The sequence below is a fragment of the Mauremys mutica genome, chromosome 24, assembly GCF_020497125.1.
Source record: "Mauremys mutica isolate MM-2020 ecotype Southern chromosome 24, ASM2049712v1, whole genome shotgun sequence".
In the NCBI taxonomy this organism is placed as follows: Eukaryota; Metazoa; Chordata; order Testudines; family Geoemydidae; genus Mauremys; species Mauremys mutica.
In genome coordinates, this window is record NC_059095.1 from 7,733,828 (window position 1) to 7,761,150 (window position 27,323).

At 52.6% G+C, this 27,323-nt stretch overlaps 2 protein-coding genes across 2 annotated transcripts; one reads left to right on the forward strand and one right to left on the reverse strand.

The window, feature by feature from the left end:
- Nucleotides 1-2,598: 2,598 nt before the first annotated feature.
- Nucleotides 2,599-7,628, forward strand: TICAM1 (toll like receptor adaptor molecule 1). Its single transcript, XM_044998874.1, has 2 exons — nt 2,599-2,805; nt 5,008-7,628. The coding sequence occupies exon 2, from the start codon at nt 5,246-5,248 to the stop codon at nt 7,358-7,360; it is 2,115 nt and encodes a 704-aa protein (XP_044854809.1). The 5' UTR covers nt 2,599-2,805; nt 5,008-5,245; the 3' UTR covers nt 7,361-7,628.
- A 10,253-nt stretch (nt 7,629-17,881) lies between these two features.
- Nucleotides 17,882-22,071, reverse strand: FEM1A (fem-1 homolog A). Its single transcript, XM_044998873.1, has one exon. It carries the CDS (start codon nt 22,057-22,059, stop codon nt 19,852-19,854), a length of 2,208 nt encoding a protein of 735 aa, XP_044854808.1. The 5' UTR covers nt 22,060-22,071; the 3' UTR covers nt 17,882-19,851.
- Between the last annotated feature and the right edge of the window lie 5,252 nt (nt 22,072-27,323).

Below are 27,323 nucleotides of genomic sequence, written 5' to 3' on the forward strand. Positions count from 1 at the left end.
CAGTGTTTAGAAGCAGCACCTGCGCCAGCCCTTTCCCCTCCGTCGTGCTGCGGGGTTTAGTTTCACTTTCCCTTGCCCCAGGAGGCGGCTGCACCCGGCCCCAGGCTCGGTGCGTTGATGGGCGAAGCTCACCTGAGCTCAGGACCGCGTCCTGCCTCCCCCAACGGCCCCGTCCCTCGGCCGCTCTGGTCGCCGCGCCTGGCCGGCTGTCTCCTCCTTGCTCCCCATAGGCTCCCACTGACCGTCCTGTGTGGCGCCCCTCGCTGTGGGGGCGGGTTATGGAGGCCTCATTTCCCGCCCTGCCCCGCTCAGCTGACTCCCATGACGCTGGACACCGCTTTTTGGCACCTCCAAGTCTTGGCACCCTAGGCGGCCACCTAGTTTGCCTAGTGGTTACACTGGCCCTGCTTCTGATTAGAAAAAAACAAAGAGCAACCCAGAGCATCCTCTTCTCACCCTAACAAGAGTCTGGAGGAGCTCTGCTTCTAGGTCTTTTGAAGGAATCAAGCCATCTTCTCTAGGTGATGCTGAACTTACTTTTGGTCTTTCACTAGCGGTTCCTTCCTGAACTCTTTCCCAAAAGCTGCTCTATCACGCTGTGCCCTTCAGTGCCCCGGGCACAGCTTCAATTTTACCTCCAACTTCTAGTGAAAGCATCATCTACTCTACTGCTCCTGTGTGTTCTGCCCTGGCCACTCTGCCCAGGGGACCCTCACGGTCAGATCCAGCTCCGCCCAGGATGTTAACGTTGTCACCTTCATCTCTTAGCCCTAGTTCCCATGCCTGTTAGCTGCAAACCACACCACAATGTATTTCTTACTCTAACAATACACCTCAGTCCCTTCAATTCTCTGCTTGTAGCACATAATAGTTTAGTCCCTTGAGGGCTGCACTATTTTGGGCTAATTCTGGTCATTGAGCTTGGTGTGCAGGTGCTGGTTGGGGCTGATGGACTGGGAGATATGGGTCAGTAATTTGAAGGTCCCTTCTAGCCTTAAACTCTATGACTAATGTCTTAAAGACTGAAGTTCACCTCTTGATTAAATATACATACAGTAGAACCTCAGAGTTATGAACATCAGTTACCACAAACCTCATTTGGAACGGTAAGTACACACTCAGGCAGCAGCGACACCAAAAAAAAAAAGCAAATGCAGTACAGTGCTGTTAAATGTAACCTACTAAAAAAAATAAAGGGAAGGTTTAAAAAAAGATTTGCGAAGGTAAGGAAACTGTGTCTGTGATGGTTGCACTTAGATTAAGATGTTTAAAAGCAGCATTTTTCTTCTGCATAGGAAAGTGTCAGCGCTGTGTTAAGTCAAGGTTCAGTTGTAAGCTTTTGAAAGAACAACCCTAATGCTGTGCCTGTGCTCATTCCCCAGGTGTTTGTCACTCGGGAATATTAGAATATATGGAGATATACCTATCTCATAGAACTGGAAGGGACCCTGAAAAGTCATTGAGTCCAGCCCCCTGACTTCACTAGCAGGACCAAGTACTGATTTTGCCCTAGATCCCTAAATGGCCCCCTCAAGGATTGAATTTACAAGCCTGGGTTTAGCAGGCCAATGCTCAAACCACTGAGCAACCCCTCCCTCCATCCTGTTTGGAACAGGCGTGGTGCACCATCCCCTGCAGGGTACCTGGTACCATGGTGTCAGGGTGGCGGACTGATGCCGAGAGAAGGAGAGTGAAGCAGGTTCTGTGCTCGGCGGCGAACTGGGAGCCTTGTCCCAGGAAAGGAGCGGGCTGCATGTCACCTTAACCCTTCTCTGCGGGTTGCAAAGAAATCGCTCCAAGGGCTGCCCGACCCTCAGCCTGCCAGAGCCAGACCTGGAGCCCCGGGAGAAGGGTAGATTTACTTATGGCAAGCGCGCCCCCTGGCGGCGGCTGGTGGGAACAGTGGGGGCTCACCTTGGATTTAGAGGCGCATCAGTCCAGCCTCTGGCTGGTGCGGAGGGGGGAGAGCCCCAATCTGAGCGCATGAGCCCCCGCCCCGGGGTTGCACGTGGAAGGGCACAGGACTGAATTCCCTGGAGCAGCCCTGGCCTGCTTAGGAGGGGGAAGAACTTCTCCAGCCTCCCTCGCCTGCTGGGAGCCAGTTTCCCCCACAGCTTCCCCCCCCCCCCCCGCCAGCTGGGGCAGGGACTCCCCCCTCCTCTCGCTGGGGCAAGGATTCCCCCTAGCTCTCCCCGCGGGGAGAGAGCCACGCCCACTCACCTCCCTTTGGGAGTGGGATTTTCCCCATAGCCCGCCCCGGGGGGGGCGAGATCCCTCCTCTCCTTCAGTGGAGGCGACATCCCCCATTGTCCCCCCTTCTGCCAGAGGGAGAGAGCCCCATAGCCCCCGCTGGGGGGGGTCCCCATGGGGCTCCCCACACTCCAGCTCCTTCCTGCTGGGGGGCGAGATCCCCCCCCCAGCCCGGCCTCCCCCTTCTCCTCCAGGGGCTGAGCTCCCCCATAGCCTGCCCAACCTCCCTCCACCGTGGGGGGAGTATCCCCCATAGCCCCGCCCCCTTTGGAACGCGCTGTAACCAGCCAGCGACATGTAGCCACTTCCCCGTGTTACGTCACCGCCCTCCTGCCCCCGCGGGCTCCGGCTCCTGCTGCCGCGGGCGGCGACGGGGCAACCCCGCGGCTCCTCCTCCTCCCGGGCCATGTGAAACGGGGTCAGGCTACTTCCGCCTCCCCGCGGCCAGCTCGGAGCCGCGCTCGCCCCGGCGGCCAGCGGGGCTCGGGACCTGGCCTTGGAAACGGGCGCAGAGCGGCTGAGGATTCCCACGCTCAGTGCACCCAAGCGACCCAGGTAATCGCCCTTGTAAGGGCCCCTGGAAGAGGAAAGTGACAGGTGGAGCCAGCCAGCCATGCCCTTCCCAGGGGCCAAGCGGGGATGAGGACAAGGCCCTAGGAGCCAGGACTTCTCTGCCAGCAGGTTTTGGGGTGTAGCTAAAAGCTGGATCCAGCCCGCAAGCCCCAGTTTCATTCATCCCCTGGCTGCTGCCAGCCAGGGCAACATTTTCAAACTTGGCCTGGTCAGAATGAGGCGCCTGTCATCCTATTTTGGCCCCTAAATGCAAATTAATCAGATGCCCCGACTTTAGCCAGCAAAGTTGGAGAAAAGTGTGGCCTTGGTACTTTTCCAGGACTGGTAAAGAACAGCAGGAGAGGAATCTTGGTTCCAAATACCCTGGGAAGGAATTGGTAAACTGATAGGGAGCAGATCCTCAGCTGGTGTAAATTGGCATAACCCTAGTGATGTCAGTGGACCTATGTCGATTTACACCACACGAAAGTTGGGGGGTAGGGGAGGATGGCAGGGAAGGGACTTCTAGGAGAAAAAGGATTTTACGATCCTTAACTTCTGGGCAGATTTCCTGGTTCTGCGCTTTACTTCCCAGTTAATGTTCTAATAGCTTCCATTGGAGGATGTTTCAAAATACAAACAAAAGAATTGGAAAGGGGGGGGGAAGAGATCCCAATTTTATATGGATTTGAAAGACTGAATGGGGAAAGGATTAGCAACAGAGGCCTGCTTAGCACACTTCTTTGCTTAAAGTGATATTTTTATTGAAGAATCCCCCCCACTCCAAATGACAGAACAAAAAAACAACAACAGAAGACTAGAAAAGTAAAGTACTGGGTATAGAGGAAGGTGGGTAGGGAGTGGAAGGAGACTGATGTCTCCAGTTTCCACCTGCAGGAAGTAATCAAAGGTTTCTAAAAAATTAAACCAAATCTTAAAATTTGACTGAGGTCCCTCTTTTCCAGAACGTTACCTGCTCTTCAGCTGCTAGCTTAGCCACTGTTACTTGCCAAGCTTCTGTTTGTATTTTTTCATAAGTCATTTCATAGAGCACCATGACCATATTCGAAGTGTCAATTCCCCCTTTCAAAAAAATAGTTTTGCCTGGTGCAAAGTGCATAAACAGAACCTTGGATGATGAATGCAACATCGCTACTCACAAAGTTGGACCTGTTTTGAAAGGGCAGTGATCGTTGTGTTTGTTTTTGTTTTTGAAGAAGTTTCTGTGAACCAGAATTGTTCATGGAAAGGGGACTACTTCCTTAGATATATGTCTGATCTCATACATTAAGCAATCAGAGGGTTTTTGTGAGGTAGAAAAACTAGTAGCTAAAAACAGAGTGAAATTGTAAATTTCCCCCTGAAAGCTAGATTGTTGTGGGAGTTTTTGTTTTGTTTGCATTTTTAAAGGGCACTCTTTTCTGAGGCACCTTTAAATACTGGAAGATTTTTCCAGAGGGTCAGATAGTCTGTTGGTCTTCTATAGCCAGTATTCCTCCTGACTGACAGACACATCAACCTTCCGCTTCTGGTCTGGGCCTCTCCACCCTACTAGAGTGAGTTCTGATATTAAATTAATCTTGCTGCCAGAAGACATTGGTGAGTCCCAAGATCTTAACAAGATTCAGAAGAGGGATTAGATATGGATAATGTGAACATCCAGAATTACATGAGATTGTATATATGTAATTAATATAAACCCTCACGCGTAAGGGCATAAACTAACTGAAAGGACATAAACCTGGACTCAGGAAGATGCTTTCCCTATGGACAGCTTATTCCATAACTGCCCATTAAGAGGATTTGTGCACTTTCCATCTGGAATAGGCCACTGTGGGAGACAGGATGTTGGATGAGATGGACCATTGTTCTGATCCAGTCTGGCAATTTTTATGTTTCTAACTGTGTCAGTAACTTAGGACTGATTATTTTAAAGTGTGCATTGCAAATGTATATAGCAAGTGTTGATAGCTTTGCCATTTGTTTAGAGTTATATTTACACACTTGCAATAATGTATGTAGTAAAGATGAATAATACCAAGCAAATGGCAAAGACTATCTACATACTAAAGAGGAGTGACATTCTTTAAAAAGGTGTGGTGTAGACGCAATGCTGACAGCACAGTGACCTTGGGCCAACCTAGCATGGAGCGCCCAGACTCTGCCTGGCATGTTTCTGTAACTTCCCATTCTGTTTGATTGCAGATCCAGCTGGTGAGCTTTAAAGAGGATGAGGATGGCAGCACTACTCCTCGATCCTGGAAGTATTTGGGAGAAGAGCTGCTGAGCACAAAAGGATTTATGTATTACCAAAGCGTGCCAGGTGCTTTACAAAACACAACAGGGGCACAGGCCTTTGCTCCGTCCCTGCATCCGGAGGCTGTAATATGCTTTTTTCATCACCTGCTTCTTCAGCAAACTGTCTGGATAACCAGCTGAAGAGATGGCAGAGGTTGGCGAGGTCCAGCCAGGCTTTGAGGGGGTCTTCAGCATTTTATCTAGGATCCCAGAAGAGAGACTTGTTAGCCTCAAACATAAGCTGAAGCACATGAGACCCTGCACAAGCAGCTGTAAGCTGTTGCAAGCCATGGTCTTGCTGACTTTGGGACGAGAGGCAGAGGCAAGGATATGCCTGGACGCTTTGGGTGATGATGATGGAGCCCTCTGCATCTGGAGGAGTAAATGGGGTACTGCAGGCAGCGAGAACCCACTGACTCCCCAGCAGGAGGCAGGTGCCCTCCTGGCCCTGGCACGGATCTACTCGCTGCTGGTAGAGGAAAATCTCTGCACTCACCTGGCCAGGGACAATGTCTACAAGGCTGCCATTGTGGCCTTCAGAGCCAGCGAGGATCCTCGGAGAGACAGACTGAGCAGCATCTTGGCCGAGGCTCAGGAAAAGTGCGCGATCGACTTCAGCCCCACAGAGACGGGTAATGAATTTAAGACGCTGAGGTCTGACCCTGGGCATTTCCCGACTGCCAGCCCGGCGCCAGTGGTGAGGAGCCCCGCAGTGCAGATCGGGAGCAGATCGGATCTCTTGGGGCCACAGACTTTGCGTTCCTCTGGCAGCCCGGCCTCCTTCATTAGCCACTTTGAGATCAGCCAGTCCCCCACGATGGAGTTTCACACCTGCTCAGCTCACCATAACCACGTCCTGCAGCCCAGCAAGCTTTGTGGGGGTGCCGCGAACTGCACCGTGCAGCCTGGCAGAGGGAGAGTCAGCCACGGCTCACAGGACGCCGGCCGGGTCAGCTTCTCCTCTGCACCCCCTCTGCAAAGCGGAGTAAGAAGACACCCATCGGAGAATCCCCAGGCCGGTAGCTTTGTTCCCCCATCTCTTCCAGTTCCCGAAACCCCACTTCCGCATCTGAGTGCTGTGCACTGTCCTGTGGAATGCACTGACCCTCCCACCATGGTGACAGCAGAACTGCAGCAACCAGGAGAGCGCATGGTCCAAAAGCCAGAACAAGAGTCACCTACCGAGCTCCCTAGCTTGTGTACCGCAGGGCCAGCCACTGGTTCCATCCGAGTGCCAGTGGAAGATTCCTGTGTCCTAACAGAGAAAGCAGACACGGCATCCATCTCCTCTTCAGGGGGCCCCCCTCCTCCCCAGGCAGCAGCCACCCCCACACCAGAGCTGGACTGTGGTGAGAAAAGGTTCTTCAGTTTCGTTGTCCTGCACGCCAGCGAAGATGTGGCCATTGCCTGCCGGGTTAAGGAGATGCTGGAGAGCATGGGGGTGCCCGACGGTGCCACATTCTGCGAGGAGTTCCTCATCCCTGGGCAGTGCCAGCTGACTTGCTTCCAGGATGCCATAGACAACTCTGCCTTCACCCTCCTGCTGCTGACCCAGAACTTCCAGTCCCGCTTTTGCATGTACCAGATGAACACGGCCCTGATGGATTCCCTCCAGCGGCGGCCCAAGTACAACTCGGTCATCCCTTTCGTGCCCAAGGAGAACCCCTCGAAGAAGTGTCCGATCCCCACCATTCTGGTGGGGGTGGTGCCTCTGGATGAGAACTCCCCTGTGTTCTCCAAGATAGTGAAGAACACCTTCCGCCTCAGGAGAATCAAAGAGCTGAAGGCGATGTGGAGCCAGTTACAGCACATCCAGGAGCAGCACAGGAAACAGCAGCAATACCAGGAACACCTCCAGATGCTGCAACAGAACTTGGTGGGTTTGAACCTGGGGTCCCAGCCTGGCTACCTGTCCCAAATGCCTTTGCCAGGAATGTTGCCGTATCCTGCAGGAATTCAGCAACTTCTGCAGCAGCTTCTCCAACTCCAGGCATCTTCTCTTCCCACATTTGCCCCCCCTGCCACCTACCAGCCTCACCCAGCTAGTCAGTTCGTGCCCACCCAGTCGGCTCCCTCCCCTTCCCAGCACTTCATCCTCCCGCCAACCCACCCAAACATGATGCAGGGCTCAGGAGGCCCCCAGCCCCTCATCATTCAGCATGCTCAAATGGTGCAGATTGGGGACCACAATCAGATGCAGGTGGAGAGGAGCAGGCTGGTGGCTGAGAGCTCCGATGAAGAGACCAGCGAGAGTCACTGATTGGAGGGGCCGGAACGCAACACGGGCTGGAGAAAGTAGCACTGAGTTTCATTGCTAAATTGCCAGCTGCCTAAGGCAGGGGCTGTGGTCTTTGTTACTTGCCTGCTTGTTCCGGTGGAACATGGAGAGCGTGGAAGGAAGTGACCGTCTTTTCTGCTGGAGGGAAGAGAATGAGAATGAGGAAAAGAAAGACTCCGATTCCTGGGAAAATATTTCCCAGAACTCCTGAGGGACTCAAAGGCTTTTTAAATAAATTTTAGTTAATTTATTCCTCTTCCTCTATGTTTTTGCCTTCTTGCCAGGGTGGGAAGGGCAGTCATTGGTCTTATTCTTAATGCTACCTCTCTAGGACCTGTCCTATGGGCCAATAGCGAGGGGGAGACAATGTGGCCCAATGGACAGGGCCAGGGGCTGGGACTCCTGGGTTCTATTCCTGGCCCTGCCACTGATTTGCTGCATCACTTTGGGTGAGTTACTGGAGGCCAAAGTTTTTCAAAAATAGTTAGCCTGAGATGCCTGGAGCCTGACTCTTGGCGCTCCCATTGCCTTCAGTGGGAGGGGTGGGTACTCGGGGCCCCAGAATGTCACCTAAAAAAAAAATAAAAAAAGAAAATCAGTGGCCACTCCTTTAGGCCTTCCCCTACACACACACTGTGCCTCAGTATCCCCCTCTGAGAAATGGGGATAGTGGTGCTTATATGCTATAGGGCAAGGGCCAAGTATTATCAATCCCCAAACAAGCACAGAGTGATGCACCCCTCTGTCACCCCCTCCAACGGAGCAGCATGGTGATCCCTGCACTTCAATACCCTGCAGCGCCTTACCTGCTGCCAAGAGCTTGTCCAGCACCCTCTGGTGAGACGCAAGGATAAAATGCTGAAGTGCCACTCACTCCTTGGCCATATGATCCCTGAGGCAAGGAGGGGAGTGGGTTATCAGAAGCGCCTGAATCTGGGAAGAGGTCCTCCCCCGGTGATAACACAGACAGCAGGTCCCCGTGTTTGTGTGCACGCCTGCGGATGTGCGTGCAGAAGTGGGTGTCGATGTGCAACTTCAGGTGGAAACAAATCAAATCCCTGACTAGTCTGCATCAAGCTCACCACACAGGGCTGCGGAGCCCTTGGCGGGAAGGTGACAGAACAAGTCCAGTTGTGTGACAGCGCTGGGCCCTGCACAAAGTCAAAGGGCAAGTGTCTTTCCTCCTCCTTGCAAGTGTGAATGTCCAGGCATTGCCTATGCAGGATCAAAAGCAGCACAACGTGCCAGTGCTATTGACTAAACTGATCCTGCACTACCGCTTGCATTTAGAAACTGGTATTAACCTCACATTGTGCACTTGACTCCAGCTGTTACATCAGAAACTTTGTAGGGGCCATTAATCTGCAGTCGGCTATTCTGGTGCTTAGGCACATTCAAGGGCCAGACTCTGTCCTCAGTGGGACACACATCTTGCACTGAAGTCAGTGGGAGTGATGCCTGTTTAGACGCGGGCTGATTGGCCCCAAGAAAATAGCGGGTGTGAGGCCTGTATTTCTGGAGGAAGGCGATTTAGCTGAAGTGCCTAAGTCCTGTGGAACAGGCTGGCCGTAGGCAAGCCAGCCAATTGCCCATACTTGGAGGAACCAGCTAGCAGGCTATGAAAGACCTTTGCAAAAAACTGTAATGAAAATGTACCAGCCCAGGCACAAAACCTCTTCACTCCTGATTCCAAACAGCAACACAACAGTGCTCACCCCATGCAAACAACACTTGGTACAGCTGCAGGCACTCAGGAGCTCCAGTGAGCCTGACCGTTAAAGTCCCCAGAGCTTGTACCCTTCAATATCCAAAGATTTGGGGTGTCCCAACCACCTTTGGACAACCGAGGTTGTACCACACTTTTAAAGCACTCTATGAAAGCTCAGACCAACCTACAGCACAATGGTCCAGACAAATGTACAGTTGTATTAAGTAACATCTGCTGTACATGTCCAAGGACTTAATCAAGGTGTGTTAAGCTGCGAATGAGATGCCACAGGGACGAATGCTTTAGAAATGCCTAGGTAAGGGGCCATTCACAGCACCTGTGATGTAATTGCCAGTTAATTAAGATGGAGTTTATCAATTTCCCTATTTGCAGAGGACATGTCTAGCCTCCCCTTATGGATATAGCAATAAACACTTCCAACAGGGCAAGCTAGGATTGTCACTGCACCCTTACATTTGGGATTCAACCTTCAAACTACGGTCGATGTAGTTTTTATATGTGTTATTTCCCTTTGTCCTCCCTGCAGCATTAGGAGAAACAAACCTGCAGGGCCATCCCTCTGCAATCCAACATCATGAATCAGCCCCCCCCCCCCAAAAGTTATGAGATTGGCTTAAAAATCATGGGACTTTAATAAGTGTTGGGTTCTTTTTATCTCCCTGCTGGAATTGAGTCTTTGGGGAAGTGGGGGAGGTTTAACTGCAACCATAAGGACCAGAAACATAATTGTTTTAAAGGAAAGCTGAGATTCTTATATAATCACTTGACTCCAGGTGCTGGGACTTTAAGACCAAATAATGCAAAGACCCGTGATAGGCCCAAAAGCTGGCAATGCGCACAATGGTGGAAGCCATAAGGGAAATCTCCCATGTATGGCTCTAGTCTGAAAAGCAATTTTACGAAAATGGCTGATGAGGGGGAGGGAGGGGAATTGCCTATTTATTACATCTCTTATACGCGTGTTTAAAGGCCCTACAGTGCGAGCAGGGCCCCACTAGCTGCTGTGCAAACACAGATGCTCCCTGCCTATTGTCCACCGACTGCTAGAGCAAATTTTGCCCTAAGAAAGAATAGGCTGGTGGTCATGGTGCAGTGTGTATGCGGGGTAGCGGGGAGGCTGTTCTATCTACCAGTACTGCAAACTCAGCGGGCTCAGCGAGAGACAGAGCAAATTGCCCCTGGGGTTGAGAAAACCCAAGTGGCGGACTATTACACAGCTGATACAAAAAGGCTGTCTCGTCTCACCGAAGCTACATGTAAAGCCCTAAGGGGAAAGATGGAGCTGGAGAACCCAGTTGCAGAGTGGCCTTCTTTCTTCCTCCTTGAGTTACAAAAAGGAGAGACCCAGACACTTTCTTGGGGGAACAGCTCTTTACCTGGCCGGAGCTTCCTCTACACCCAGGTGAAGCCATCGCAATGTCCTTCCCCGTGGACCACTCCATTGTAAAGTAGCTAGCGTGAGCGCTGCTCTTTATACCCTCTCCCAGCACTACCTGGGACTCAGACTGCACCACTACAACTTCCTGGGAGGGGGTGGAAAACTGCCCCGTGTTAGATAATGGTTTGTTCTAATTCATCCTGTTGGGGGGCCCTCCCTGACACATTTCTGGCTGCAGGAAGCTAAAGAGGAAAACTGTTTTCATAATTCAAATAAAGCAAAAAATCATTAAATAGAAAGAATCTGGAAAGGCGGAAAGGGCTGATTGGTTGAAACTAAAAGGGGATGAAGCCGAGGGCCTGTAGACTTGCACTCATGGAGTTGGAAGATCAAATCCAGGTCAGGACTTAGTGCTGGTGAGAGCTACAGGTTAGAATGGAGCATGAGGCTTACAAACGCTTATAACTGGCCTTTATAAAAGGGTGACTGTTACCTGGGACTTAGCTTTTTACTGCTGCTCCAAATCAAAGTCCTCCCCACTGCTGAAATGTACAGCAGGTTCCTGATTTCTTTCTCTAACTTTGCATGTCTGGGCTTTGCATCTTCCATAGTACAGCTGTCGTGCAGCAGCGTCGAACTGGTTTCTGTCTGGCTCACGTCTCATCACCATGACGGGGTTCTGCTGGCCGAGGCCTGCTACACCGGGAAGGTGTGTGCGTCTCATCGGAAGACACGGGGGTTGAACAGGTGGCCCTGCCACTAGAACTCGGCCAACAATTCTGCAGATGATGCACGAGTCCGAAGAGACGCCAGCTTATTCCGCCAGAGCCTCAGGGCGGAGAGCAGTAAGCCGTGCCTGAAGCCAGCAGCTGTGGTTCTCCCTGCTGCCGAGTGACAGTCTCTCACACTCAGAACACCCTGCTTTGCTAGTGCTCACCCTCCATGCTTTCAAAGCCACCTGCTGGCTGTTGAGAAAACAGGGCCAGTATTGCGCGAGGCCTTTTGGGAAACAATCAGAATGGACATGTCAAGGTCTGATACTGTAAACACTGGGCCATGATCACATGCAAAGTTCATTTAAAAAAAACAAACAGCGTCAGGGGTGGTGCCCAGGTGGTTTCTGTGGCTCTCGTGTCTCCATCATTACCAGAGCTGCTGCATCATGTGAGTTATGTGCACCGTCATCGAGGCTTTTTTTGTTGCAATAGCAAGAGCCTCTCAAGGCGCTGACGTTCCTCACGGCACCTCTCTGGACACAAGCAGCGGAGCAAAATGAGAAGTGGGTGTAGTGCAGCCTCAGTGTGGGGCACTCAGCTCCATTAGCCTCTCCCAGGAAGAGCTGCCGGGCTGAGTCACAGCCAGAGAAACGTTCGGTATCTAGGGGAACTACTCAGCAGAAAGGAAGTTCCTGGCTGTGATGTAAAATCTTTCAAAACGCCCGATACGTTGCTGTAGCGTCCCACGATCTTCCACCTCCTCCAAAAGGGACTTTTGGGCCAAGCAGAACTGCCAGTTGCCCACACAGATCCGGACTCCCACCATGCCCCCATCAGTTTTTTTGCTCCCAAGGCTGGATTTTCAGGGGAGCTCCACACCCCCCCAGCTACAGACAAAGTCAATGAGAACTGGGGGGGGGGTGCTTAGTATCTTTGGAAGCAAGCTATTCAGGGAGGAGGGGTGTTTTTGTGGTTAAGACGCTGGGAGGGGACTCGGGAGAACTGGGTTCAGTTCCTGTCTCTGCCACAGGCCACCTCTGGGACCTTGGGCAAGTCACTTTGGCCCAGATCCTCAAATATATTTCAACTCCTACCTCCCACTGATGGGGATTAGGAGGCTAAATATCCTGGAGGCTCTGGGCTTTCATCTCCTGGGTCTCAATTCCACACCTGTAAAACAGAGAGAACACTCCCTTTTGTCCGTCTTTTCTATTTAGATCGCAAACTCTTTGGGGCACGGTCTGTCTCTTACCATATGTTTGTACAGCACCCAGCACCACATGGTCTGGACCTCAGTTGGAGCCTCTCAGTGCTACTGTAATACAAATAATAATGTGGCTGAAGAAGGGCTTTCTCCCAGCTGGGTTTCTCTGCTTTGATCTTGCAGTGCTAAAACGGTGACAACAGCATCATCGCCAGGGCAAGAGTTAGCGCTGAATCAAATGAAAGTAACTGCCCAGCAGGATGCAGGGGGTGGGCTGGGAGGGAGCATGAGCTTCCGTAATAGCAAAGGGAACAGAGTCAGGCATGGGTGGGCTAGGACCATTTCTGTACATTGTCCAGGCCCTGCCTGGACAGAGTTTTAAATCAGTGTTGTTATCTGAACCCAGCCTGCCCCCATGCTTGACCCTGGTAAGTTGGGTTAGTCCATGGCAGGGTTTAGGCTAACCCACTTTGGGGGAAAAAAACCCTGTGCCCGCTGCTCCTGCCAATGTTAGCTGGGACTGGGTGGCAGCACGGTTCTCTCCGAGTCAGGTCTAGGCCCATCCCTTGGGATCTCCCAAGTGTTTGTCAGCATCCAGTGAATACTACTAGCCCTGGGGGTTAAAGGATACAGCCCAAGCCAGCCCCTCTGTGGATGGACGAAGCGCTTCTCCTGGTCCCTCCGCTTTGGTTCGCCAACCCAGGGCTGCAGAGAGCTGGCTAGCACCCCACCCCTAACACGCCCTGTTGTGCTTTGGTACATATTGTAGGCCTCACAAGGCCCTGAGCATGCCTAGGGTCAGGGAGAGTTAAGGATGCCGTGGGAGGATTTCCACTGGCAGCCTGTGGGTGTTGGAATCAGACCTTCAACGTCATGGGGATTTACAATATCACAGATATAGATACTTTGAGTAAACTATCCACCACCTCCCTGGTCATTTGTCTCTTGAAACTACCTCCAGCTGCAGCCACTCAGCAAGTCTGGCAGTAGGGGGCTCTCAAATGCCATGTAGCCATCTAGCAATCAGATGGCTCACAACACCGACAAGGGAGCCGGGGGACAACCCAGTACCGTGGCCCCCTGCCTCTATCCGTCAAGCCACATGGCAGCACCTTGCCCCATCTGGGTGGGGAAATTGTATGCAGGGCAGGGGTGCAGGAGGGAGTGTGGGAGGGGGTGCGGTGTGTAGGAAGAGGCTCAGGGCAAGGGATTGGGGCAGAGGGGTGTGGGGTGTATGAGGGGGCTCAGGGAAGGGGGCTAGGGTGCAGGAGAGGTGCAGAGTGCAGGAGGGAGCTCAGGGCAGGGGGTTGGGGTGCAGGAGGGGTGCGAGGTGCAGGCAGAGAGTTGGGGGGGCGGTGTCTAGAGGTATGGACAATGCACAGATCTTTCTGCCCCCCCACCTGGGGGCCATGAGGACGTGGTGCCGGCCGCTTCTGGAGAGCGGCACGGGGCCCGTGGCGCCAAGGGGGGCAATCCCGTGGGCCGGATCCAGACCCCTGGGGGCCAGGATCCAGCCCACGGGCCGTAGTTTGCCCACCTTTGGCCTAATCACACACTCCAACCCCCTGCACAACCTGCCCCTCCCGGCCAGACCAGGGCCTGCACCCCACTGCCCCTTTATAAACAACCCCACAGGCTGTGGCTTCCACTGTCGGAACAGCTCTGCTTCTATTTTTAGCTGCGTAAGGGGGCTCGGTAATAGCAAGTACGACTTGCTTTTTATAACCTTTGCTCAGGGCTTCCAAAGGGAACGGCAGGACCCAGGGGCCTGGCTCCAGAGTTTCCTTCTCAGCGTTTTCCCTCCCCTTATGTAACCTTCCTTTGCCCGGGTATTGCATTACCACTGCCTGCTCTGATACCCAGGGCCACCCTTTCCTAGGGAACAGAGTCTGTAACCCCCCCTCCCCAGTTTCACATGACACATTTATGGAGAAGCAGAATTGACTGCTCAGGTGACGGGGCTGACAACTGAACAGGGGGCACCTGATGCAGCTTGTACCTGTTTGCTGGGCTGAGGCAGATTGGGAAGGGAGGCCTAGAGAGATTTGATTGTGTTTTTCACACTTTAGATGTAGCAGGAATGTCCAGTGTTACCCATTTCTGCCAGAGATCTCCAGGGAGGACCAGAGAACAGGGGGAGGAGCTTTCTCAGCTCTCAGGTGAAAGACAGGGGAGGAACAGAACCTTTTACAAGGCGTTTTTTCCTTCAACACTTTCAGCTTTAAAGCCAATGGGTGTTATTGCCAAGCAAAACCCACAGCATTTCAACCAGAATGACTCCAAATCCCTTTGCGCCCTCAACCGCTCAGCTTTCACTTGGTACCAGCGAGGTCCCCATTCCCCTCACTCTTCAGCCAGCCAAAGACACGGCCAGGAAAACCAGGGCAGAGAAGGGGTAAACATTTCAGCTAAGGGGCTTTGGAGAATGGGATTTAGGTGCCTAACACCCACAGGTGCTTTTGCCATTTGTTTCCAAGTCCTGAATTTCTGGTGTAAAAACCGAGCATTTGGTTTTTAAACGCACACACACAACTCACCGGTCAGGAAAGGAAAAAGAGGCCACAGCCCCATTTCTGTCTTTTACAGTTCACCTTTAGCACCAGCGATGGCTTTCGCCTGAAACTCCCACAGGGACATCACGCACTCTCCCTTGGGGATGGACGATTTCCTTAACTAGGGAGCACACAGGCTGGTTGTGGGGAGCAGTAGGACAGAACTGCGGGTGTGTATCTCAATGCACAATCTCAAGGGGAGGTACTAGGTATGTTTTAAGAGCCTCATTAAAATTCACCTACGAAACACTCAATCGGGGCATGCTGGGACCACTGCGTGTCACCAGACTAACAGTCTGTTACGTTGTACTCCTCTGGTCTGTTCTATCTGATCCAGCTGTTTGTTGTGTGTCTGTACAGTGCCTAGGACAATGGGCCCCCCCTCTCCTTGAGGCACTACCACCCTACACACAACAAACAATGAAGGGCAAACACAACGGGGTCTGTCTGCTTGGGGCCAAACTACAGAACTGATCCTGCAAATGCTCTCTGGGCAAATACCTGTGCTCACAGGAGCGGTCCCGCTGAATTCAATAGAACGTGCAACAAGCAAAGGGGAGGGGAGACGGAATGGCGAGGAAAGGATTTTACTGTGCGCTTTCCAGCCCCCCACCCAAGGGACTGGGGTCAGGGAGAAGAATTCTGCCGTGTGTTCCTCTCTCCCAACCACCCGGGGAACAGAGAGGACTTTGCTGGGACATTTACAGTCTCCCCCAGGCTTGTCTGAGCTCTAGCAGGGCTCTCCACAGCCATTTCTCATTTCAGCACCTGAGCCGTCTGTGTCATGTCTCCCTAGTGCGATACAGTATAATTCCAGCGATCCAAATGCCCTTTATCCAAAAATCCGGCTTGACTGAATCCACGATGCATCCCCCCATTAATTAACAGCACTTCCATTTCTCTGCACACCAGCTTCTCCGAAAGTTTCGTCTGTTCCCCAGGCCAGTCGAGTATCCAGTAGTTGGAACCCCCAACGTGGGTTGCACCCCATGACTGCCCGAGGAAGCACATAACACCGACACACCCCCAAGGGTTGCCACACAGGTCCTGTCTTCACCAGAGATACTTCTGAGCATTTGTGACCCTCTAAGTGCTCCTGCTATGCCCGGAGAGCCAGGGAAATGCTGATGCTATTCCCTATCTTTAAACTCCAGGCTCTGCACTTTGTAAACACTGATCACATAACGTGTGTGGGGGATGATCCGGGGAGCCTAGAAGATCTCCATAGAAGGGAACTAGCAACTGGCCCCAGCAAAGCCTCAGGTGAATCTTTCCCTTCTATGCATTTCTACAGACACCCGCACAGGAGCCATGTATTGGCCCGGGGAGCTGAGTGTGGGAATCAGAGCTGGAATTTGGTAAGCAAAACTAAAGAGAAATCTGTAGAGGGAGAATTTGCAGGATCATTTCAGGAGAGCGACATAAGCCAGGGTTTGTGACTGCCCTAGTGAAAAATCTCTACCCTCCGCCCCAGCTAATCATCCAGTTACTAAAACAGTCCCTAAACATTTCACTGCGCCTGCCAAGTGCCTGTTCCACCCTGCACGGCAGAGTCAGCCCAGCCAACACCTACAGTAAATAATGGCCCTTACATGGTAATTAGACTTCAATTCATGCAGTGATTTCACTTACCCAGTAATTACCATCAACATGCAATTGCAAAGTGCAAAACAAATTTGGCCTTTCTGCCATGTCAAGCTTCCCCTTTCATGAGGCTCCAATCAATGGCCAGATTCCACAGTTACCTGATCACATGGCCACAGCTTCAGATTTCTTACTGCCCTTTAAGGGCTCTCTATCACTAGCCTCATGACTGCCCTGGGTACAAGAGGGGAGCTAATCAAAGGGTGTCCTGCAGGGGCCCAGGGCAGCTAGAATGTCTCAGTATGAATCGGTCCCTTTTAAAAATAAAAACAAAACCTCACGCCACAGCCAAGATTTCCAAGTGGCTAGTAATTTGGATATCCAACCTGAGACACCTTAAAGTGGCCTGACTTCCAGAATGCACCAAGCATCTGCCCTATGAAAGTCAAGGCACCTTTAAGGTAACTTAAGTTGGCCATTCAGAAACTGAAGCACCCAAGATCTGTAGGCACAATCTTCCCAGAGCCTGTATTTTTAAAATCAGTACCCACAGCTCCACTGACACTGAGGGAGTTACACTGATTTACACCAGCTGAGGGTCTGGCCCAAAAGCTGTGACCAAACTGAAACTCAGGGTTCAAGGACAGTCAACTAGTTTAGGCCTGAAGTTTAAAGTCTTATTGAAACAGACTTAAGAAGTTTTAGAAATCTCCTGTCAGTGAATGTTTTCGTTCATTTTAAATGCTGAGTAAAATAATGCATTTGTGTTTAAACCTTCCCCTGCAATTTTTGCAACCCAATCACAAAAGCATGGTGCTAATGCAAGAGAGCCAGAAAGCGAGCCTAACTAGAAACAGAAGGGAAACTATTTTCAGTGACAAAACGGAGAAATGTAGGTAGAAGTGCAAACAGACAATGTAGGCATCTGTTTTTTGCTAAATTAAGATCCCTAAATCCAGCAACACAAGATGCTAGCATGGCTCACTGAGCTCTTGTGGAGATCCACTCACTTCATGGAGGATAGATCCATCAATGGCTATTAGCCAGGATGGGCAGGGATGCTGTCCCGAGCCTCTGTTTGCCAGAAGCTAGGAATGGGCGATGGGATGGATCACTGATTCCCAGTTCTGTTCATTCCCTCTGGGGCACCTGGCACTGGCCACTGTCAGAAGACAGGATACTGGGCTAGCTGGACCTTTGGTCTGACCCGGTGTGGCCATTCTTATGAGTGATTCCTCCCATTTATTGCCCAAAGAATTTCACTGTCTTCCCCTACCCCTCAATGAAACCGAGACCCTAAAAACACGGTCCTAGCACGAAGGAATTCCAAGACGTTTGCACTCCATCAGCATTTGTTTTGTTTTATTATTTAAAGTTAGGAGCACTCATCGGCTCGCAAAGTTAAGTCATTTGCGCAGTTTAATCCGTATCAGCCACAAGGAGGAAAAAAATATTGTACCTAAATTAACCCTGCACTTTACACCTTGATAAGAGTTAAACCTTCTTGCCTCATAAATAAAACATTTATTTAATAGTTAACACTGCAAAACTAAATGGCAGCTCTACAATATCCTTAAAGGGCAGAGAACATTGGATCATTGAGGTTTATGGTTTAGCTGGCCTGTAAATACTAGTCGAGCAGCTTCGTTAGATCACAGTGCATGGGCATTTATCAGGGTCCTGCTCTCCTGATCATCCTGACTTTTCCTGAAAGCTGCTTCATCCTTAGCTATGCATTTTGCTCTGAGTGGGCCAAGAAAGGAGCCACTGGCTGCTAAAAGTCATTCCTGCTGAGGCAAAATAAAATGCAGGGACTGCATCATGTTTGGCAGCACCAACTGCTCAACACAAAGCAAGGTTCTGCTGAGGTGGACAAATGCCTGCCCTGAGGGAACAGGTAAACATCTGTCCAGGTCCTAATTAAACAAAAACCAGCTCACCCCAAGAGTAGCCAGATGAAGACAGATTTTTATTTCAATCTTTAAACTAGCACCATACTTAGTATAGCTGCAGAAAGAATCAAAAGCCAACAACAACAAGCGTCAGTGGCCCTTTCAAGGGAGGTTCTCAGAACAGGCTACTTCAAAGCCCAGTGGATCAGTGCCATTCAACCTTTAAAAATAAAATAAAAATCATCCTTCATTAACATTCCTTGCCTGCTCTTTCCTCCAGCCATGGGCCACCCCACACTGCAACAAATGCTCACCTGCTTTAAAGAAACCTCCAAGCTCAGCCCACCCTGCAAACATTCTCTGATCCTGGAATGGCTTGAAAGAGGGGATCTCAAGCACCAGCTAAAGTAACATGGTTTTGGCCTGCAGACCATTCTAGATGGGCCAACCCCCACTGAGCCCATGCAGGCTAAGCCTACGTAGGCACAGGGGTTGGCCTGTGCCAAATTGGTAAGATCGAGGCTCTTGCCAGCCACAAAGCCATACAGATTTGATTTGATTTTTTAAATTAGAAGTCCCCTCCTTCATATAAGCCAGCGTTTGCTGACAAAACCATGTGACTAAGGTTGTCCTTGAGATGTAAGTACAGGATTGGAGAAATCTTGCAGAGCGGCCAGGGCCTGGCTCTGGCTCTGGCAGGAAAAAAGAAAATCCAGCTTTGCAAACAGCCATCAAAAAACTCTCACAATTTTGCACCACTTGTTACATGGCTACTGGGGCCGGGGGTGGAAATCATCACACCTGGCTGGGAAGTTGTGCAAATGGCAACTAGCCCTGCTGGGCACTAGTCACCCAGCTTTTAGGCTCACATGCCAAATGAGGGAAGGAAAGAGGGACTAGGTTAAACTGAAGATGTGGATGTTTTATTCCTTTGCTTGCATTACTATTGGGTCAAGTCCCTTGGGGTAGGGTGCACAGGAGAGGTGCACGTATGTGAATCTGTAGCAACCCTAAAGCATAACGACCGAATTAATCCAGCACTTATGGGAAGAGGAAAGGTGGGAGGATGCAGGGGAATCTCCTACAAAAATCTCCAATTGCCTTCTCCCTTGAGGATGAGACGGTTGGCGAAGGGGAAAGGCAGCAGCTGCAGCTTCCTCTTGGTTCGGTTCAGTGAAGGCTTCTGGCACCTGGGGATGAAGAGGAAGCAAGCCAGCCACAGCGACAAGCTCTTGAGTTTCCTTCCCCTGTAGGGATAAGCTCCATGATGGGAAAGGACAATGGCTGCAGCCTGCCTCAGTGCAACGAAGGCTTCCAGCACCCAGGGAAAGGATCTGCCTCCAGACCTTGGATTTCCCTTCCTCTTAGGGATGACGAGCCGGTTCGTGGGAAAGGCTGGTGACTTCAGTCCTCCCACCCTAATGAAGTTCAATGAAGGCCTCCAGCTCCTCAGGGATGAAGCCCTTATAAGGGATCTTGTGCTTGTCCAGGGCACGGGCAGCAAGGCACTGGAGGGTGATGTAGTTAAAGGGCTGCATCATACTCTTGGTAAGCAGCTTCTCATCCAGCAGCTCGTAAGCTGTCTGCTTGAAGGCATTGGTGGCGTCCATGTGGGCCCCGGCCTCCATCAGGGCACTCATGATCAGTGGGCAGTTGTTCTGGGCAGCGATGTGCAGCGGGGTGTTGTTGTCATAGTCACGGCTGTCTGGGTCAGCCCCACACTCCAGCAGCAGGTTCACAACATGGAGCGACGGGAACTTGCCCACTGGGTAGCGCCCCACTGTGGTGGTGTCCTTGTCCACAGCCATGTGCAAGGGTGTGAACCCGTTCTTGGCCCTGGGACTGCACTTGAGCAGGCAGTAGATGGTCTGGCGCTTCTGGTGCTCCTGCTCAGGGGTGCATTCCACCTTCTCCAGCAGGAAGACCAGATGGAGGATGATGGCTAGTGCCTTGGTGAACTGTGCAGAGTCGGCCACTGGGTCCTTGTGAAGCAGAAGCGCCCGCTCTACCTCCCGGACCCCTTTGCTCAGCACACCCATGAGGTCGGAGAAGCCCAGCTGGGTAGCTAAGGTGCCCTTGGAGCGGTCCTGAAGCACATAGGAGAAGAGCTCAGCAAAAGAAAGGAAGCTGCTGGCAGTCATGGGGCTGAGGGGCTCCAGGTTGCCTTGCTGCATGTCCAGGGCATATTTCCACAGGTTAATACAGCGTTCAAAGTTGCCTGAGTCGGCATAGACCGCCCCCCGGTAACGGATGTAATAGGAGGTGTCCGGATGAGAGGGGCCCAGGATGCGCTCTCGGATCAGAAGCGCCTGCATGCGCATCTCATCCGGGTCAGTGATCAGGGCTTCTAGTTCCTCCAGGGTGCTCACCTCCCGGGAGTAGTCATAAGCCAGCACCAGCTGCCGGGGCTCAGGCTTGGTCAGGTACTGCCCCCCCTGGTGCCGAAGCTCCATGGCCCTTCGCCAGTACTTGAGAGCCCCCAGCAGGTCACGCTTCTTATCCACGAAGGTGGCTCCCAGCAGCTCCAGGGCTTCTACAGCAGCCCCTCGACTGCAGCGCTCATAAGGGCCCTGCTGTTCACCCTGGCTAGTGGCACCGCATCCCTTCTGGCCCTCACGCTGCACTTCCTCGGGGCAGCACGGATGCGTTTCCTGGCCAGTAGTGCAACCCCTCTGTTGCCACCCCCTTGCAGCGCAGTCCCCGGCCTCGTCCCCCTCCTCGTTTTGCAGCCCTCCTTGGATGAGGTACTCCACGATGTTGGTGTGCCCAGTGACGCTGGCGGCCAGCAGCGGGGTCATGCCGTAACCATCTCTCTCCATGCGGGCTTTGGAGCGGAGCAGCAGCTGCAGGATCTCCAGGCTCCCGGACTCGGCGCAGTCGTGCAGGGCGGTGTTGCCCTTCACGCTGCGGCGGTTGACGTCCGCCCCCTTCTCCAGCAGGTAGCAGGCGATCTCTCGGTGCCCCTTGTAGCAGGAGATCATCAGGCAGGTGTGCCCGTGCCGGTTGGCCACCTCCAGGTCGGCCCCCCGCTCGCCCACCAGGTAGCGCACGATCTCCAGGTGCCCGTCGAAGCAGGCGGCCCGCAGCGGGGTGGAGTTGGTCAGCGTGGTCTGGTTCACCGAGGCCCCCCGCTCCAGCAGGCAGCGCACCACCGCCAGGTGCCCGGCGGCCGAGGCGGCCCACAGCGGCGGGGCCCCCTCGATGGTCTCGCCGTCGAAGCTGACCGAGCCGCCCTCCTCCACCCGGGCGCCGCAGTGGTCCAGCAGGAACTCCACCACCTCCCGGTGCCCGTGGCGGGCGGCGATCAGCAGCGGGGTCCCCCCGCCGCCCGGCCCGGCCGTCAGGGCCTCCAGCTCCTCCCGGCTCCGGCTGCCCAGCAGCTTCTGCAGCAGCTTCAGCTTCCCGTCGCGGGCCGCGTTGTAGACGGCCGAGCGCAGGTCCATGGCCACGGCGAGCGGCCCGGGCCCCCCCTGGCCATGGGGCGGCTGCTCCGCCTGCCCCGCCGCGCGGCCCGGGGCGGGGGCGCGAGAGAGGGACGGGGAACCTAACGACGGAGACCCCGGCCTCTGGAGGCGGCAGCGGCAACCTTCAGTGCCTCTCCCCCGCCGCCATCTTAGGGTTTTCATACAAAACAAAATGGCGCCCCCGGGCGTCCGAAGGGGGCGGGGAATTCTGGGACGCGTAGTTTATCCAGCGCCGCTCTTCCGTGGCCTGCCAATAGGAGCCCGGCGGGCAGGAGACTGCCTTTCCCAGGAGGCAACGGGAAGGAGTGTCCGCCAGCGGAGCCCGCGGGCGACGCCGGGAGCGTGCGAGGTGGAGTTTGGGAAATGTAGTTCTGCCGTCGGCGCCCTTTCGCGGCCAGCGTCGGGGAGCCTGGCCAAACGGAGACTACATTTCCCAGCAGTGCAATGGGGAAGGACGCCTCTCTGGGAGCCTGCCGGGCCGCTGGTGGGCGTAGGGGGTTCTGGGAAACGTAGTTCTCTAACTTCACCGTTCTGTGAGCTTCTATATCGGTCCTAATTCATCCCTCCTCCTCCAGGATGGGTTCCTAGCATTCAGTGCAAATGAACACCTGCCAGAGGGTTTGTGGCCTGGGGATAGGATTGTGGTGCTTGTTCGGGTTGCCAGCCCTCCAGGATTGCCCTGCAGTCGCCAGGAATTAAAGATTAATTGTTAATTAAATATTATGTCATGTGATTAAGCCTCCAGGAATTCCTCCAACCAAAGTTGGCAACTATACCCAGCATGCAACGGGCATTGGTCAATGGATGTAACTGGGTGACCTCCCCCTCTTTCTCCATCCACCCAGCCACCTCGTTCCATAGGCTGCCACACCCCCTGGCTTGAAGTGGTTTCCATCATATAGAGGGTTTATAGTTGGGTTCAATGGCTCACAGCACCCCTGCACCATCCCCTCTCCCCATCCCACCACTTCCCCCTCTCCCGCCACCCCTCTCCCTCACTATCCATCCAGCACCCACTCTACCCATCCCACTATCTCTCCATCCATCTCTCCTTCATGCTTAGATGTCTATATAGCACCTATCACTTTGTGTAGTGACATCAAACAGGACTCTGTGGAAGGAGATGCAGCCACTTCGGGTCAGTCAACTGGTCCCAGCACATATCAGGATAGAGAAGGCAAATGTTTTCCCAAGGACATGCTGGCTTTCCAAGAGCCTTGCAAAAAGTGCTTTGAATCTTAATACAAAGCAGACAGGACCTTGGCTTTTTAAGATTTCAGTTGTGACTTCATAATATGTATAAACTGAATCTGATACCTTTATTTTAAAAAACGTCTTGACCTGGTTAAACTCCAAATACAGTAGTTAGAAGGATCAACATCACAAAAATACAGCTGTGCCGTGCCCTGTGCTTGGCACAGCCCTAACTTGGTATATTTTACAAAGGTAAATGCAGCACCCGTGATATATCTATGAGGATTTTTTGTTTTTAGTAAAGCTTTCAGGAGGGTCCCATGAACTCCTGGCTGGGACAACGTGGTCTAGAGAGAACAATCAGAATGTGTGTAACAGTAGCCACTGGGACCAGTGTGTGCTGACTCCTGCCACCTGACAAGGCGCATAAGCTTATATTGGTGTGACTGGAGTCAGGAAATACATAATTCAGCCCTTGGTGAAAGTAGCCACTGCTGCACAGACTTCAGCGTAGCTGCACCTGCTTGCACCAGGGTTGAATTGGGCACTGCAAGCTTCACCTCCAAAGATCCTCTCAGTCTCTAATGAACAGAGAAGCACATGGGGGCGAGCAGAGATCATCCCCAACTTGTATTCGTTGTGCAGAGGCACCATTCCCAGGTGGAAAGTTCTGTTAGAGCGTTACATTAATGTTATAAAATCCGGCTGGCCTTCCTTAACTGAACCATTCATTTCCACGACTTTGTCCTGCCTGCATTGCTGATGAGTGGCAGAATGGATCACAAGTAGGTAGCCAGCTGCCACCCCAGAGGACTGGGTGATCCAGGAGATTGGCCAAAGGGCGTTTCATCTGTAGAAGTTGAAATCCAAGGCATTCAAGTTCAGCCCAGGTGCCCAGTGACCTCAGCTTCCTACTCTTTGATGGCCTCTCTGAAGTGAGTTGCTGGGTCTCAATTCTAATGGAAAAGTGTCCACAGCTCAGAAACCACCATCTTAGTGAAATCAATGGGAGTTAGGTGCTTAAATCCTTTTGAGGATCTGGGTCAAACATACTGTCAAACCAAATGAGAGCAAATCAATGAAATACCTGCGGGACGCTCACTTATGGTTGAGATTCAGCCCTGCTCAGAGGGCCAGCACAGTTAAGGAGGCCTGTTTTGAGGGCTCAGGTGCCTCGTGCTGGGCATCCGCACAGGGGTGGATTTTACTTATTATGTTTTAATTATAGCTGCCCACATTAGCCTGATTTTGTTTTGTCTTGTCTGGAATTACCTGGGATTATCCTGCTAATGGGTGTTGCCTTAACAGAGAATATGATTTTAGTTGCTAAGAAACTGCTTTTGCATAACAAACAGCATGAGCCGGATTTTCACCTCAAGTCAGTGGGAGCAGCAGGTGCTCAGCGGCTCTGAGAATCAGGGCCAAGGGATTTGTGCTTTAACTCCCACGTGAGGCGGTGATTGCGTGTGTGAGACAGCAGGATTTGTAAGCAGCAGGTGCCAAAGTTCTGAGTTGCTTCGTGCGCAAAAGTACACGAATGTTTGTGAGGGAGCATGAGTGGCCGTGTGTCCTTGGCACGGGTTTGTGTGCAAAAGCACAGGTCTGTGCTTGAACATGGGTGTGCAGGAGGCTACAATGGCTATGTAGGGGTGTTTGTGTGTGTTCCCGTGTCTCTTGTGCACACAGGAGGGAATGCGTGTGCCCGTGCACCTGTGTTTGTATATGTATGAGAACAGTGGGTGTGCATTAGCATCTGTGTGTGCACAAGTGAATACATGCCAGAAGTCAGAGTGTACAGGTATGGGATGGGATCACTGTAGTCCCGTGTTGGTGAGTCTCCATCTGTGGGCACATCAGTACGTGCACGAGCAGATGTGTCACAGCATGGTGTGTGTGGGCATGCCTGGATGCGTGTGCATACATGTGAGAATATTCTGTGTGAACACGTGTTCTTGTGTGTGAGCATCCACACCGGAGAGCTGGGGTACTTAAAAGACTGGATGAGTTGCAATTTCAAGGCAAAGACATTGCGGGAAACACATTTCCTCTCCTCCCTGCCTCTTCATGTTGCTATAGTGATCAGATGCACTGACGCTTTAATCTGAAGTGGCCATTAACTAAAACTCCATCCTAACGCCCTTTCTACGAGAGGCATGTGGCATCTAGGGGAGCACCCTGCAGGCTCCTTGGGGCCCACGGCTGGGTACTTACACCAAAGCCTTACTCCAGCTGCTCCACCAAAGGCATTTGACATCTTCCATGCAGCATCTTAGGGCAGAAACGCAGCCGCTAGAAACATCTGTGCTGTGAATAAAGAAATTGGCTCGGTGGCGATGCTAAGAACCTGCGCAGGTATAACGAGGGACCAAGGCCGGGGGTGCTCCAGCTTCCTTCCACCCAAATCCCTCCTTGCTCTCCGAAGCTCCTCCCACTGACAGCATCAGAAGTGCAACAATCCACCCAATGCGAGGACAATAAAGTTGCTCCCTGCAGGCATCACATGTGCAGTCCTTGCCTCCTTTAACTGACCGACTGTAGACAGATGCCATTGAGGGTGCCCCCTTGTGGCCCAAGGTGGTCCTGCTGGCACCCTGCCTCCATTTGCTTCTGAGCCCCAAAATAATTCACATATACTCAGAGTCTTTAAAACAATATTCTCCTAGGGGAGGGTGGGGTATAATTTATTCAAATTACTCACTTCCCCTTTTCTTTTCAAGGTTTCACAGCCTGCCCTCATGGGGCCTGTGCGTTCCCAGTCCATGTCTCCCTAGCCTGTACACTCTTCCCTCAGGGGCAGGGGTTTCACAGCTCGCCTCGCTGGGACCTGGGTGTTCTGCTTTCAGTCCTGCCTCCCCAGCCTGCGGCTCAACCCCTCACATCTCGGCAGGGCCAGCTCTAGGCACCAGCGAAGGAAGCAGGTGCTTGGGGTCAATACAAAGGGGCATCAGCGACACTCCGTCCGTTATTGGGGCGGCACAGCCAGGTCTTCGGTGGGAATTCGGCGGCGGGTCCCTCAGTCCCTCTCTTCCTCTGCTGCTGAAGTGCTGCCGAAGAAGGGAGCGGCGCGGTTGAGCTGCCGCCGAAGTGCCGCCAATTGTTTGTTTGTTTGTTTTTTCTGCTTGGGGCGGCAGAAAACCTGGAGCCGTCCCTGCGTCTAGGGTCCCACAGTCCTGATTCCTGGGGCCGTGGCTTTAAGTTCTGGCCTCACTGGACTGTAGCTGAACCCCTCAAAATCAGGGGTTGTTTGCTCAGCCTTCCTGGGGCTGGTTCTCCCCCCCAGACCCCCCAGCCTCTCCCTATTTTGGGGCTTGGAGCCTCCCATGCCTACTCATCTAATGAGTCTCTTAATCCTTCCCAGGTGGGTGTAATAACCCCAAACACCTGTCTGTGCTTGACTGGGAGAGAGGGGAGCCTTGCCCTGCCCATGCCTAAATTCCTAGCCCTTAAGGCCAGAAGGGACCATCATGATAATCTAGTATGAGCTCCTGCATGCTGCAGGCCACAGAACTGCCCCCACCCACTCCTGTAACGTCTGGCTGAGCTACTGATGTCTACAGGGCCCTTGAAGGAACAGTGATCTGGGGGTTTCCTACATCTTCCCTCTACCAGACATTGCCTCTCCGCCAGCACCAACTTCCTCTCTCCAAATGACCGCTGTGAGGCCGCCATCCACTTTCCCTGGACACGCGAACAGGCTGATTATTCTTCTGGTCATAAGAGGCCACTACCTTGTTACGTTGACAAAGGCTATTTCTGCCCTCTGGCCATTGGAGAAGATTCTGAATGCCGCAGCTCCCACTTCTGCTGGGCTGGAACCCAGCAATGAGGGTCGGGAACAACCAGTGAATAGCAGCTGGCCCAGGAAAGTGTGAGCGAATCTCCTTGGGAAAGACACAGGGAGCCACCTCCGCGGCTTCTGATTCCAAGAGCAGCAGCCATGGGTCAAACTTGGCTGTGGTGTAAGCGGGTGCAATGCCTTTGCCTCTCTGAGACGAGCCGCCTCTTTAGCTTAGCTATGGTTCGGGGGCAGAGGGCTTTCGTGGTGGGCGTACTTTGTGTTGTGGAGGTCTGTTGCCAATGAACTTTGTACCTCCTGGATAACTTGGACAAGCCCCCCTCCTTCAAAGAGAGCCGGGACCAATCAGTGCTGACCTTGCCCATGTCGTCAGCGGCCAAGGTCGCAGGAAGTAACCAGATTTGCAGGATGTGATGTCAAAGCGCCAAGTGTTGGG